General features: G+C 54.3%; 3 protein-coding genes across 4 annotated transcripts; 1 reads left to right on the forward strand and 2 right to left on the reverse strand.

Moving 5' to 3' along the window:
- Window positions 1-28: 28 nt before the first annotated feature.
- On the reverse strand, window positions 29-3,543 carry IZUMO1 (izumo sperm-oocyte fusion 1). The gene is made up of 9 exons (XM_061172780.1): window positions 3,267-3,543; window positions 2,832-2,906; window positions 2,363-2,449; window positions 2,069-2,089; window positions 1,660-1,740; window positions 1,368-1,468; window positions 944-1,097; window positions 403-610; window positions 29-161 (listed from the first exon to the last, which is right to left on the reverse strand). Exons 1-9 carry the CDS (start codon window positions 3,502-3,504, stop codon window positions 35-37), a joined length of 1,092 nt encoding a protein of 363 aa, XP_061028763.1. The 5' UTR covers window positions 3,505-3,543; the 3' UTR covers window positions 29-34.
- Window positions 3,544-6,596: 3,053 nt separating this feature from the next.
- On the reverse strand, window positions 6,597-8,868 carry FUT1 (fucosyltransferase 1 (H blood group)). Of its 2 annotated transcripts, none has more exons than XM_061172663.1 (2): window positions 8,783-8,868; window positions 6,597-7,731 (listed from the first exon to the last, which is right to left on the reverse strand). In XM_061172663.1, the coding sequence occupies exon 2, from the start codon at window positions 7,727-7,729 to the stop codon at window positions 6,632-6,634; it is 1,098 nt and encodes a 365-aa protein (XP_061028646.1). In that variant the 5' UTR covers window positions 7,730-7,731; window positions 8,783-8,868; the 3' UTR covers window positions 6,597-6,631. The 2 variants fall into 2 exon arrangements, with proteins under 2 accessions (XP_061028646.1, XP_061028647.1); XM_061172664.1 differs by lacking the exon at window positions 8,783-8,868 and adding an exon at window positions 8,656-8,729.
- A 1,494-nt stretch (window positions 8,869-10,362) lies between these two features.
- Window positions 10,363-11,854, forward strand: FGF21 (fibroblast growth factor 21). Its single transcript, XM_061172665.1, has 3 exons — window positions 10,363-10,594; window positions 10,717-10,820; window positions 11,564-11,854. Exons 1-3 carry the CDS (start codon window positions 10,363-10,365, stop codon window positions 11,852-11,854), a joined length of 627 nt encoding a protein of 208 aa, XP_061028648.1.
- The last annotated feature ends 2,842 nt before the right edge of the window (window positions 11,855-14,696 follow it).

Below are 14,696 nucleotides of genomic sequence, written 5' to 3' on the forward strand. Positions count from 1 at the left end.
AGTGAGTCAGATACTTAGACAACCAGATAAATATTTATTTTCTCCTTGATTCTTTGGTCTTTTCTTTTGAAACCCCAGAGTCCTGAGCAGCTCCATTGCCAGTGCTGAACCAGGAGGACTTTATGAAATCGATCACTTTCCCAGACCGAGAGAAAAGTATCCTGGTTGGGGTACAAATAGCAGAAACAGGTTAGGTCCTAATGAGGGAGGAACACCCCTCTCGGCCTCCCTATGTTTGATCTTATTCTAGCAATTATCCAAGCTTCGCCCTCCTAGGTAAGCCCGGCTCCCAAAGGAAGTCCGGCTCTCAGCGTTCCTTGGCTGGAGACCCCCTTCTGTATTAGGTAGTTGGAAGGCCCCGCCCCTCGCTCGAAGCCCTGCCTTCTTCAGTGGGCGGCTCACGCGGTTGCAACGCTGGCTATCAGCACGACAAAGCCCCAGGTCAGCAGCCCGACCAGGCGGCTTCTCAGCACTTTCTCTGGCTTCGGAGACTGCGACTGGAGGGTTGTGGCCGTCTGGGGGCGATCCAAAGTCACCTCACCTGGGGCCACCTCATCCTTGGTTTCAGTGTTTGGTGACGGTATCTCCTCCACGATTCTTTTGGGCAATACTGATAGAACAGCGGTTAGGAGCAGTCCTGGGAGGGCGCGAAGGTCCCGCCAAGGCCAAGGCAAGCTCTCCCCACAGTAACTTGCCCCAGGACCCAGGCCCTCCGGGACATAATCACGCCTCCAACTGCGTGAAGCCCAAACACACCCACAAGGGAGCCCTGGCCCAGTGGCCAGAGGCCACACTCAGGGCAGGAAGCCATACCCTCGTGGCCTGAAACCACACCCCGATGGGAAGTTATGCCCCATAAGCCACGCCCCTGAAGCCGCCCCCCCACCCCCCCACCCCCCGCCAGGACCCTGAATCCCACTTCTCTCAACTCCCCAGCACTGACCTGTGACATGAAAATAGATGATCGTGGCTGGACTGGATTGCACGGAGCCCAGCTCGCAGCGATAGGTGCCTGCATCATTTGCACGCACCATGGTCTTGGTCAGGGTGGGCTCCTTCCCCTTGGACATCAAGGTCTCAGAATGGTTCCCCCAAACCTAGACCCAAGCTCAAGGGGTCACAGAGGCCTGGGGGATTCAGGGGTTGGGGAGTACAGGGGTGAGGAGATCATGGGGCTTCAGTGGGGAGATGGGAGTCCAGGGTGTACTGGTCAGGGCATGGGGTCCCAGGGGATCAGAAGAAGCCAAACTTGGTAGGTCATGGGTCATGGGCATTATGGGTGCAGGCCTGTGGATACAAGGGCCAGGGGGCTCATGCAAGCCTGATGGACTTGGAGTTCAAGGGTAACGGGAGTCGGAGGGCCCCACCCTGTAAAAGCTGTAATCCGTCAGGCCTTGAGAGATTTTATGCCAGTTGAGCTCACAATCCAGGATCATATCTTCCATTTGATGGACCTTGACTTTGCGCTCTGGGGATAGGGGGTTACTGTGGGATGCTCTTTCACGGTTCTGGGCCCTCTCCCAACCCCCTTCCACTTGGTCTCCCCCCACGCCTTTTCTTGTTGGCTGTCTCCAGTCTCCGACCTCTTTAGACTCTTGATCTCTCCTCTGGCTCCGCCCCTCTTGCGCCAACCCCTCCGGCTGGGCCCAGCTCTCTCACCTCCGCAATTCGAGGACTTTCGACAGGAGTGAACCTGCTTCTGGCAGGTACTGCACCAGATCAGAGGCTGCAACATCAAACCTGAAGGGGCAGGATCGAGGCTGTGTCCTCCCACTAAGAGGCGGGGCTAAGAGCTGGGGCGGGCTCAAGAGCCGAATCCTGAGGAGGTCAGCCTGCGGGGCTGGGCTAGAACACAGCCCTGTAGGAAGCCGGTCTAACCAAGCTCAGTAAAGAGTGCAAAAAGTATATGCCCGCTTCCCAAGAAGTCCGAGGTGCAAAAGGAATACGGGAGACCCAGGAACCTCTCCACGCGGAGAATGAAAAAACACACAGACCCAAAAGAGGGAGGCTGGGTATTCACGGGGCAGGGATGAGGGACAGAGGACCAGTTCCCATAATCCGGACTCACCACATTTGTTGGGACAAAAAGCTGCCTCGGTAGAAAGAATTTAAAAAAAAAAAAAAAAAAAAAAAGTCAGATTTCTAAGTTAAAGGGGATGAGAGAGGGGGTGAAGGAACAGGCTAGGGCTGGGGCTCTTGAGTTCCAGGAAGGAAAGACTTGGGTGTCTGGGCCCCTGGGTCTGAGGGAGGAAGGGGTTGGGAGAGCTGATGGATGGGACTCGGAGAAGCAGAAGGCTGGGGTCAGGGACTCTTGGACTGTGAAAAGAGAAGGCTGGGATGCCAGACTCCCATCTTCTCTCACCCGCTTTTTGAAACTGCGCAGCGTAGCTGGCAAAGTTATCCTTTGCCAGGCGCAACATCCAGAACAGCTCCTTCACGAAGAGCTCACCTGGGAAGAAGCAAGATGACTCAGAGTAGTCCCCACCCCCACCCTCCTGCTCCTCCCAGATGTGAGGTACAGGAAGTTGGCCTCTGTCTGCAGAGCCTGGCTTTTGGGTCTTCTCAGGGAAGGACAATAAAATGTAATGACCACTTAATATAATGCTGGCCACTGGGCTAAGTAACAACTGGGATGAAGGCTCTGTTATGGTTTCCATTTTAGAGGTGACAAAGCGCTCAACGCCACACAGCTACGAAACCGGCAGAGCCAGAATTTGAACCTAGGCAGTCTGGTTCCAGAGTCCAGTACCTGACCACCAGACCAGGTGTCACCAGCAATCACTTCCCTGAGAGTTTCTGGAAGCCCTCTCCTGCCCCCTCTGTGCACTTACCTTTTACATCACTGTCCATGATGCGTTTCAGATCCTTCAGCAAACTCCAAGCTGCCTTTTCCAGTGTGGCCTCATCTGTGGGGGGAGATAAACCCCAGATTCCAAGCATTGCTGTCTCATTGGCTCACCTAGTCTTAGAAACTACAACACCCATGGGGCCAATGGGCAAGGATGGGCCTGGTAAAGGGATTAACCCACGCCGTTGCCTTCTGGGAGTTGTAGTCTTATTTATTACATATTGAATAAAATTGCAGGATAAAAGGTAGGGAGAACAGTATTTGCCAGCCCTGGGGAACCCCAGAATCTGCATCCCAGCCTTCTCCATTCCCGAACCCAGGAGACTGTACCTCTAGCCCTTTCTCCCCAGCACCTCCCAGCAATCCTAGCCCCAGACCCCTCCTTTCCCAGGACCCAGGAGTCGCACTCCGTCCTCACCGACGACCCCCATATAGGAATCCTCGTCAATCGGCAGGTCCTTGAAAGCTTCCACTGCCTGCTTTACCCTTTCCATCACATTTTTGTGATGCTTGGCCTCCAGGTGGCCAGGCAGGTAATCCGTCTCCAAGGAGTTTAGCGCCTCCACGACCTTTGGATCACACATGACACAGCCCCGGGCAGGAAGCAGGCAGCCGGCCAGAGCCGCCACCAGGAGGGGAAGCCGCCGCGGCCCCATTGCGGCCAGAGCGCGCAGTTCGCGCCGAACTCCGGGGAGGCTCCTCTTACCCCAAACCGAGAAGGTGAACGCTAAACGGAGAGAAACCCTTCCCCGAGACTAATGGAGCCCCAATTTGCAGGGCGCACACTTCTCATTAGAAAACCGAGGAGTCCCGAATCACTCTAAACAGCCGCAGCCCGACCTTGACTCCTGACTGTTGTACCTTCCAACACTAGGGCTCGCTGAAGAGTCCAGGTTCTGAGGGCTTTCAGAGAGGACGAACAGGCCACTCCTTCCACTCTTTTTCCCACGACTAAAATTAAGGATTTTGGCGGGGGGCGGGGTGGGAGGGTGGGTAAGGTTGGTTGCGTGGTATAGACAGTTTTTAATTGGGGGGTCACAGCCACGGTTCGCCCCTTACTAATAGGAACTCCCAAGCCTCTGCCTCCCGGCTACCCACGGCTGGGCCCCAAATTCCCAGGAGATATTCCCTGAGGTTTCCTTGGCCCCGCCCAGAAGCCCAACTCTTAGTCTGATTGGACCGCAACAAAGGGAGGCCCCGCCCATAGCTCCATGATGTCACAGCCCCCTTTTCAGACTAGAACTTTCCCAGCGTCTACCGAAGGGGACTTACCCTGTGGGCTCTGGTTTCCAAGCTAAGGAAAGGGCTTCTAGCCTTCAGTCTCCGCCTCTCTCTGGGCCCCAGGACCCAGGCTTTTGGCTAGCTGACCACGGCCCTCGGGAAACACTGTCCTCGAGCCACGAAAACGTGGGAAGTGGTCCTTTCTAGCCCTAGGACTACGACTCCCAGAAGGCCCTGGGATAGCCGATTACTGCAGACAACCCCCATAGCTTTATGGGAAATGTAGTTCAAGAATTATACTATTGGGACTTCACTGGCGGTCCATCAGTTAAGACTCTGCGCTTCCACTGCAGGGGACTCGAGTTTGATCCCTGGTGGGGGAACTAAGATACCGCATGCCAAGCAGCGCGGCCAAAAAAAATTTTTTTTTTTAATTATAATCTTTGCTCACTCCCCCATCCACCCCTCCACCTTCTTTCTCCAGCCTCGGGCTGGATGCTGAGGTCCCAGGGGAAAGAGAGGTCTGGAGGCCAGTGCTGAGAGTCCGGGAAAGGAATTGGGTCTCTGAGACCATAATTCACACAAGTGCAGTAACAAGAGAGCAGGAACAGTAACCCAAGACATGAGAATTGAGAGTCCCCGGAAGCTCCACACCTTTACTCCTACTCACTTACACACACCCTCATGCACACGAGACTCCAAAAAACCTGCAGAGACGGGTTGGTGATGAGGATTTTTAATTCATACCTCCCTCTCTCCCACCTATGGCAGCTGAGTAGGGACTGGTCCCCCAAAACTCCCTGAGAAGACTAGAAAAGGGCTTAAATTCTCAGACAACTCTGTAATTAAAGTGTCTACCTTTGCTTCCTTCAGAAAGCCTCAAGGGAATCCTGAAATCTGAGTCAAGAATCCCATCCTCTTTGGCCAGACCCTGTGCTCCTGCCTGGGTTGGAGACCAGTCTTGGGTCTGCATACCTTCTGATTCTTTCATCCCTGACTTACCCAAAGCCAGATTTAGAGGCTCTGTGAATTCAGGGGCAGAGAGTGGTTGGCCAGGGGCACAATACCCGCAGCTTTCTGCAAGCCCAGAGGGCACCCTTACGCCAGCTGACTTTCAGTAAATCAACCCCATTGTTACCGAGTCCAAGCTCGCTGCATGACAGGCCAATAAATTGGGAGATGAGGTGTTGAGGCAAGGAACAGTGACTTTATTCAGAAAGCCGGGTGTTAGAGAAGAGGGCAGACTAGTGTCCTAGAGTACCATCTTATGGGGCCTGGATGCTAGTATCTTTTATAGAACAGAGACGGGGAGGAGGTGAGGAAGTAAAGTAAAAAGGCCATAAGTCTTGCAAAACATCTCCTGGCTTGGCCAGCATCGGGGAGGGGGTGTGTTAATTTCTTCTTTCTTGCAGTCCTTCATGGGTGGGCGGGCAGGATGTTTCCCTGTGAGCTGAACAAAGGCACTTTGGTTTAACATTCAGGCAGAGGGGCAGGGTTCCCCATGCAAACCATTATGTATGCTTATAGCTATAGATAGCATCCTTTTAGTGATTATAGTAACAAAAGCAAGGGAAAGCAAAAGTTAACATAAAAGAAACAGATCCAACATGGAATCAGATTTTGTTCTTCCCTGTTACACCATCACTCCCCAGCAGCCCAGCTGCAGAGGAGGAAACTTCCTTAATTGGGTAAAGCAACATGAACTTGGAGCCAAGATTTGCATGTCTACCTTTGGTAGTTTTGAGCTTAAAAAAAAAAAGGTGTCCCTAGATCTCTGCAGAGCCTTGCTCCTTAAGCTGCAGCATTCAGCAGCATCCCTTCCCCCACCCCTCCCATGTTTTAGCATATCTGTGGTTTTTCAGGGGCTGAAATGTTGGGTAAAGTTCCACTTTTCACACAAACCGCCCCAGCTACAGAGAGTTTGTCGTCCATCAACCTTTCTAGCAGTGGTGAGGTGTTGGGCTGCTGGTTTTACCTTTGTTAGCTTCTTTGCCGAGGTAATCTGGAATTCCAGAATCCCAACCCCTCTGGAAGGTCCCCACAGGGTTCTTTACAGGCATTAGAGCTGATCCTCTCCAGAAAAAATCCCTCCTCTAGAATCATTCCAGAAACACAGAAGGGGAGTTGGTGAGTGCTTGCTGTAGCACACCCATGAGTTCCTTCTGTCCTGATGACCCAGGGAAGAGAAATATCTCTTCTCAAAAAGACCAGGATGGTCAATGCTGGAACAGGGAGTTTCCTGTTCCTGGTGGGGCAGTGATCTAGAAGTACTCTGGATATGGGCTGGGAAGAACAGGTGGGCACTGTGCATTCTAGAACTCTCATGAGCTTCTGCAGACATTGCCAGCCATCATGAAAAGATCTTCCATTGATTCTAGAATGTTCTGGCAGTTGCAGAAAGCCAGCCCCCTTTTTCTCCAAGTCTAGCCAACTAGAATCACTCTAGAAATGGGTGTCCACCAGCTGCAGGACCACCAGCTTCTCCAGAAGCTGCTGGGCTTCCAGAGATACATAACACTGGCCCTAGGTTGATCAGACTATTTCAGAAAGTCTCCCTGCTGCTCAATGCTCAGCCAACATCTGGAGCGGAGTCAAGTCTGCATTAATGCCCACCCACTCAGGCAGGAAGGCGGCCTCGGGTTTAAAGATATTCAGGAAGCTGGAGTTAGGCAGGGTAAAGTTGGCCAGGTAGACGGTGTTTCCACCAGCCAGGTAGGCGGCCCAGAAGCCGAAGGTGCCAATGGTCATGATGGTGTGGTTGCATTGTGTGAGCAGCGCAAAGTCCTTGCCGGGGGTACGCTCTTGCCCATCGCCAGCGAAGATCACATCCCCCCGGGAGGTGTCGATGTTTTCCCGGCACCACTCCATGCCGTTGCTGGTGACCACAAAGATCGGGGCTTCATGCCGGGCCCGGAACCAGTCCATAGCCTGCTGGAGGTAAGCGCGATCACCCACTACACCCTTCCAGTGATAGGGCATCACCTGCAGGTAGTCCCCACGGCGCACGTGGACACCCACGAAGGTGCTCGGGCGGTCCCCCGTGCGGCTGAGCCGGAACTGACTCAGTAAACTCTGGGCCTCTCGCCGAATGTGGTCGTGCAGGGTGAACTCGCTGCGGATCTGTTCCCGGAGATGATGGAAGAAAGTCCAGGAGCAGGGGAAACCGGTGAGCTTCAGCCAGGGCTCCTTCAATTGGGCGTACTCCTCCGACATCCAGTCGTGAAGCTCCAGCTCCCGCCAAGGCATGCGGCCGTTCACCTCAGGCGCCAGCACGGGCAGGGTGATGCGGAACATGGGGGCCAGGGTGGCGTGCATGGCAGGCTGGATGAAGGCCTGGCGGCCGTTGAGCTGGGCCAGGGCCAGCAGCGTGGCGTACTGCCCCATCTGGTTCCCAAGCCGGCCGTTTGGGTAGATAGTCCAGGTTCCTGAGAGGGAAGCAGGATGCTTGGGACAGGAAAAAGAGGCCTTGGGGTTTATGGGTGTGCCCGACAGGCAGATGATGGCCACATGGGATGTCACTGGGTTACGGTCTGGACATAGGGCAGACAGGCCTAAGCCATTGTGAAAGGCGTCTTGGTGGATGTGGAGGAAGAAGACTGAGGCAAAAACACAGGCTAGCAGGAAGGTCAGACAGAGGTGATGGAGCCTGGGTGCCCACATGGCTGCAAGGGAAGAAAAGTGAATTACGAGATACTCAAAGCTTGAGAATGAATGTCAAGGAGGAGAGGCCTGAGAGAATGAGGAAACTCTGGGTTTGGACACCTGGGTCTGAGGGAAAAGGGGATCAGGGCTCCTGGATCTGAATTAGGAGAAGTTAAGGGCTTGGAATTTCACCAGATGGAAGATGGTGAAAATTAGTGGTTTCCAAAATAGCAATGGTCCAGGACCCACCACCTTGTCCTCACATCTTGGAATTTCACTCTCCCAGGCAGTAAGGTCCACTGACGTTGGACAGCATTGCCCCAACTCCTTTCTCAGTGAACCTGTGACGGGCAGAGTGCACCACGGAGGTGGCAGGAAGCAATAGGCCAAGTAGAACATGAGAGGCTGGAGGTCCAGGCCTGGATGAGGGATCTTGTTTCCTGGAGGAGCAGGAGTTGGGGGTCGGGGTGGAGGAGACTCCTGGGGGTCATAGGGGGTTAGAGGTTGGGGAAGCGCCTCCTGGGGCTGAAGCCCCGATTCCTGGGTCCGAGGCATCTGTATTTCTCACTTACCTGAGCTCCACAGTCAGCTTGGTGTGAACGGAGCGTTCCGGCCCCAAGTGCAGCCCACATCCGGCGGCCCCCGGAACCCTGGACTCCAGGTTCCCAGGCCCGACAGCCCTCCCCCTCCACGCCGCCTCCCCCCGACTGGCTGCGAGGGCTCGGGAAGGGGAGGTAAGAGAGGGGACGCGGTCTGGAGGATCACAGCCTCCGCCCCTCCCCCGCCGGCAGGTAGCTCGGAGGCGGATCCCCGCCCCTTCCTTGGCGCCGAGCCCCAGCTCCCCGGTCTAGGGCAGCAGCCCCCGCCCTGTGCCCTCCCAGGACCAGGAAACCCGCGCCCCAGCCCCCCTCCTGCCTGACATCGGCCAGCCCGGGGCAGCCCACCTGGCCTCCTAGCAGCCCATCCTTCCGTGGACACGGAGATGTAGCGCCCAGCTGCAACGCTGGACCCGGCGCTTCGACCTCTCCCTCTTCCCCTCCAGTTTCTAGGTTCTCCATCCGCCCAGTGTACCTGGATGCGCCGAGTCCGGCCACGCCCCAGCGGCTTCCGCCCCCTGTCGCGTCCTCCCGCGGGGATGCAGAACCTGTTAACCTGGCTTCTCCATGGGCGGGTGCAAAGCCTCCTCCGGCTCTGAGTCCCGGCGTGAGAGCCTCTGGCGGGGAAGTGTCCCCGCGCCCACCAGGGGCCGCCGATCCCCCGTCCGCCCCATCCACCCGCAAACTCGAGAGTCCCGGCTCCCAGTCTCTCCTTCTGAGGGAATCCTAGCGTCCGGCACCTGACTGCTGCTTTCCAGAAGGGAACGTCCCGCCTCTCCCGAGGGCGGGAACGGAGAAAACAGAAGTGGAAGAGAAGCTCTCTTCCACAGAGGCCGAGGCACACCCGGCTAGGAGCAAAAGCCTCCCTCTCCTGCGGACCTGAGGCGGTTTCCCTTGACCGAGGCTTCTCCCCACCAACCCCCAGCCTGGCCCGAGCGGTCTGACAATTACCATTCAAGAAAGCAAAGACCCCGGAATTGGACTTGACTCTCTAGAGATCTGATCATAATCTCTCCAGACGCAGGATTCCCAGCCCCCAGCCCCCTCCTCAGGATGAGAAGTCCGGGCCTCCAGTCACCCGCCTCCTTCAGATCTGGTGTTCAGACTCTTGCACGCTTAGGTTCCAGGAAATTGCTCAACCCCTCATTCCCTTTGGGATCTTGGGTCTAATTTCTCCCTCCTGAGCCTGTGTCAGTTGTCAACTCTTGAGTCAAAGATTCTCACCCTCCCCCCACTTCCCCAGGCTATTTTGAGGGCACCGGTCTGATCTTGGTTAGCTTCTCTGGTGAAAGAAACATCAGGATTGCATCAGGGTCCAGGAGGAGGAGGCTGGGATTTTGGTGTATGAGTGCCTGGGCTGGGGTTGGTGAGGAGGGTGGTCTGAAGTTTCCACACCAGGACTCCCGTGTCCTTGAGGAGGACGCTTTGATCATGTGGCACTTGCTGCTTTCCTGATGATCAGGGAACCTCAGTGTCTGACCCCCAGAAACCCAGAAAGTCAGGTGAGATGCAGAAATGCCAGTTGTGGGACACAATCTGCATCAGTCAGGCAGAGAGGCGGATCCCAGCCCCCTTCCTGCTCAGACTCAGGAGTCCAGGCCCCCAGCTCCCTCCTCCCTCAAACCAAACGGTCTGGGCCCCCAGCCCCTTTCACTCAGGTCCCAGTTCATCACATTTCTATCCCCCTGATTCCTCAGACCCAGGAGCCCAGGGCCCCAGCTGGAAGGACCCCCGATTGCATCATCCGTTCAGGCTGACCTGGCCACCGTGGAATTCTAGCATCTGCCATGTGGGTCAAATATCAAGGGTCAAGCGTCGGGAAGGTGATTGGGCGGGTCTGTCTGGGTATAAATTCTGGAGCATCTGCATTCTTCCCAAGAGATCTGGGTGTCCTGTCAGCTGTGAATCCACGTACAAGAGGACCCAGGCATTTCAGCTACCAGAGAAGCCATCGTGAATCTGCTCTCCCCGACAACCAGGCTCTGAAACAGAATCTAGACCATTCAGGTCTTCAAAGCCCAGACCCCATACCTCACTTGAGGACGTAAACCATTGATGGGCTGGGACAAGGCCAAATTCGAGCACCTGGGACTGTGGGTCCCTGTGCTAGCTGTCCTGCTGGGAGCCTGCCAGGCACATCCCATTCCTGACTCCAGCCCCCTCCTCCAATTTGGGGGCCAAGTCCGCCAGCGATACCTCTACACGGATGACGCCCAGGAGACGGAGGCCCACCTGGAGATCAGGGCTGATGGCACAGTGGTGGGGACGGCCCGCCAGAGCCCCGAAAGTGAGTGTAGGGGTAGGGCCTGGTCCTGAGGGAGGAGAGAATTGGGGCCTGGCCTCCTGGGTCTGAGGGAGGAGAGGGATGGGCAAAGGCCTTCTGAGTCCCTGATCACTTTCTCCTCTCAGGTCTTCTGGAGCTGAAAGCCCTAAAGCCAGGGGTCATTCAAATCTTGGGAGTTAAAACATCCAGGTTCCTGTGCCAGGGGCCAGAGGGGAGGCTGTATGGATCGGTGAGTTCCCAGGACCCCTGTCCATGTGCTCCACCCTTCCTCTCCCCATTCTCACAGTCTGGGGGACCACGTTTTGCACCTTTGACCTTGGCCAGGCTTGGCTCGATGCTCTCTGCATGCCCTGACCTCGCCACAATCCCTGGAGGGGGCAGCTGTTGTCATCCATGTTCACAAGAAGAGGAAACTGAGGCTCAGGCAGGGCCACCACCGGCCCCAAGTCACAAAGCCTGTGAATGACAGAATGACCTGGGAGGCCGAGTCTTGTGACTCGTAACCCATGCTGACCACACAGGCTCCTACAGGCCTGACTCATGCTGGGTGCAGGGTCACTCTGGGGATCGATGGCCTGTAAAGTGAACATGACCTTGGGTGCTAGCCAGATGCCCCTGCCAGGACTTAGAGAGCCTCCACTGATCCTTGGGCTGCAATATTCTTCTCTGTGAAGTGAGGGCAAGGAGGTGGGCCTGGCGGGACTGCCTAGGGGTAAAGGAAGGGCCTGCTTCTGTGGTTCTGAGGAAGGGGCTGAGGACCTGGCCTCTGCATCTGAGGAAGGAGTGGGTCCCCCGGCTCCCCAGGAGTCCCGGGACTCCCATATCCTGTTGGAAGACAGGACTCTGTGGTCTGAAAGGAGAGAGAGCTGGGGGCCTGCACCCCTGAGTCTGGGAGAGGATGGAGCTGGGGTTCCTGCAGGAGGAAGGTGTAGAGGAATCCCATGTCTCTGATCTTCGTTCTCATCCCCTCAGCTCCACTTCGACCCCCAGGCCTGCAGCTTCCGGGAGCTGCTTCTCGAGGATGGATACAACGTTTACCAGTCTGAGGCTCTTGGCCTGCCACTCCGCCTGCCCCCGCACCGCTCCTCCAACTGGGACCTGGCCCCCCGGGGACCTGCTCGCTTCCTGCCGCTGCCAGGCTTCCTCCCGGCACCCCTGGAGCCTCCAGGGGTCTTGGCCCCCGAGCCTCCCGACGTGGGTTCCTCGGACCCCCTGAGCATGGTGGGACCTTCACATGGCCGAAGCCCCAGCTACACTTCCTGAAGCCACAGGCTGTTTATTACTGAGTCTCCTCTTTATTTATTGTATTATTTATCTTATTTATTTTCTTATTTTTCTTACTTGAAATAATAAAGAGTCTGAGAGGAGGATCAGAGAGAGCACATGTGTTTGAGGGAGGAAATGGGGTCAGCTTCCTGGTCTCCCCTTGCCCCGCCCATTGCCGCAAGGCTGTGGGAAGGTCCCAGCCTTTCTGCCCCCCTCCCCTGGCCAGCCCTCAGATTTCTGCTCCACTGAGGTGTTCCCAGGGACTCTGGACTATCCCTGCCCTTTGACAGGACAGAACTTGTTATTCTCCCCCTCCCCCTCCCCCTGTCCCCAACCTCGTGTTAGTGTTGTGGAACTATTTCTCTGAGGTAACTCAATAACGAGGGACATTTAAAAAAAATGACACAGCAGACCCACAGCCTCATGGGAGATGTAGTTTTCTGGGTTCATTTAGCACTAGGAATGGAAAGACTTCTTGGTCCTCAGGGCTGGGGCAAGGACTCTTGGACTCTGGGGGTGTAGTTGGTTCTAGGAACACACTCTTGGGTCCTGAGGGATCAGTGGGCTGGACATCTGGACACCTGGATCCTGGAGAACAGGGGAATAAGAACCTGGGCACCCTGGTCTGAGAGAGGAGGGGCTGAAGATTGGGAATCCTGGGTCTCAGGAAAAGGACCTGAGAATCTGAATGCTTCCATCCAGGTGCTTATGGACTTTGGAGTGTAATGACTGTCACAGAATCCAATCTCAGTGAGCACGTTGCCCATCTTCCTCCCTTTCCACAACTTAGATTTCCATATTGCTCTTCAAGTTATTTCCTGGTTAGGAAAGATTTGAAGTCAAAGATTTAGACTACATTTCACAGGGGTGGGTCAGCTTTGGCTGGACCCCAGGTGTCTGACTGACCACTGCAGCCTCACAGGAGTTGTGGTCTCAAGCCCTTGATCTAAATTCCAAGGTCCAAGTGAGAGGAACATCTCAGTCAAAAGGAATATAAGTGTGGGTCCCAGAAGGTCATGGGAGGGATTCAATGCCTGGAGAAAATGAAGGTCTGTGTCTTGTAGAAAATACAGTTTCCCACTCTGATGGAACCAGACTGGCTCAGTCAAGGGAGAGTTCTCACTGGAAACAGAATCTGAAACGCCACAAGAGGGCGGGGACCCAGAAAGGAGAAATCAGACAGGGAACCTGCAAAATGTGTTCAAACGAGCACCTGTCACTCTGTCTGAGCACTTCGAGCTCCCAACTGTGTAGTGCCTCCTTCCTGGCAGAAGCAGGTTAGTGTCCCCTTGTCCAAAGACCATCCTCTGAGGTTGCTGCCTGACACAGGACTGCTGATCTTCCTCAGGATCCACCCTCTCATCTCCAAATGCTTCTAGACTTGACTCCTGGCAGCCTCCACTGGGTGAGGTACAAAGTGTGATCAGTGAGGAACTATGACACACACCAGAAGAATTGCAAGATCTTCCCCTTGAAATTGACAGCAAAATGGGCAGCCAGTCTGGGAAGGGGAGCCGGTAGATGAATTGATTGACAGAGATTCCAGATTCCAGGGTGAACTCTAGGGGCTTGGGGGTGACCCTAGTTTGCTCTTTCGTTGGCTGGAACCTGCACCCCAAGTGGTCTAAACTTGAGATGCTGTAGAGTGGCTCTTCTCAAAGCGTGGCCCCAAACCAGCAGCATTAGCATCACCCGGGAACTTGTTAGAAATGCACGTTCTGGAGCCCAGACCTATTGAATCCAAAATTCTGGGAGAAAGCCTAATTCATAGGGACAGAAATCAGATTAGTGGCTGCCACCAACTGGTGGGAGAATGGAATGAGGATTTATTAGTTTCCTAGGGCTGCGGTAATAAAGTACCACAAACTACAGGGCTGAAAATAACAGAAGTTTGTCCTCTCACAGTTCTGGAGGCTAGAAGTCTGAAATCAAGGTGTCAACAGGGCAATGCCCTCTCTAAAGGCTCTAGGGGAAGATCCTTCCTTGCTTCTTCCCAGCTTCTGGTGGTTGCTGACAATCCTTGGCATCCCTCGGCTTGTAGACGCATCACTCCTATCTCTGCCTCCATCTTCACATGGTCTTCTCCCCGAGTGTCTGTTTCTTCTTACGAGGGTACCACTCTAACCCAGTATGACCTCATATTAACTTGATAAAGACCCTATTTCCAAATACGGCCACATTCACTGGTTCCAGGGGACTTGCATTTCCAGGCGATGCTATTTAACTCAGTACACATCTCTATATGCAGTTGCCACAATCTATCTTCTCTTGCTCACATGTAAGTAATTGAGGAATTTGTTTGGTAGGGAGTGGGGTGGCCAGGATAGCTTTCCTAGCCTCATCATTCTCATAGTTCACTCTCCGCTGTTTCCATACAGTATGAAAAAATACAACCTCTCAGCATAGCCACATTGCCAATATTTCAGAGAGAGATATACCTCCTCTGTTTACTTCCCCCCCCCCACCCCCCGGTACCTGAACCTTTTCTCTCCTTTACCCCCAGAGTTCCTGCCAAAATCAATCTGGGTTTTGCTTCCATTAGTTTTCACAAGAATAGAGCTTTGTCCAACCACTAAAAAGAAAGGATAATTCTGTAACGTGAAAGATGCTAATTATCACTACAATAGCAATCATATTACAATATATAAATGTATCAAATTAACATGTTGTATACCTTAAATTTATACAACGTTATCTGTCAATAGATTTCAATAATAATTTTTTTTAAGTATGGAGTTTTGTTCTTCCAAAAGAGAGATTCTGTTGAGTAATTCTGAGATCTCTGAGGACCCAGACCACCCCATCACAATCCAGCTACTAATTGGAGCCTGTGAAGCTT

The sequence above is a fragment of the Eubalaena glacialis genome, chromosome 18, assembly GCF_028564815.1.
Source record: "Eubalaena glacialis isolate mEubGla1 chromosome 18, mEubGla1.1.hap2.+ XY, whole genome shotgun sequence".
Taxonomy (NCBI): Eukaryota; Metazoa; Chordata; class Mammalia; order Artiodactyla; family Balaenidae; genus Eubalaena; species Eubalaena glacialis.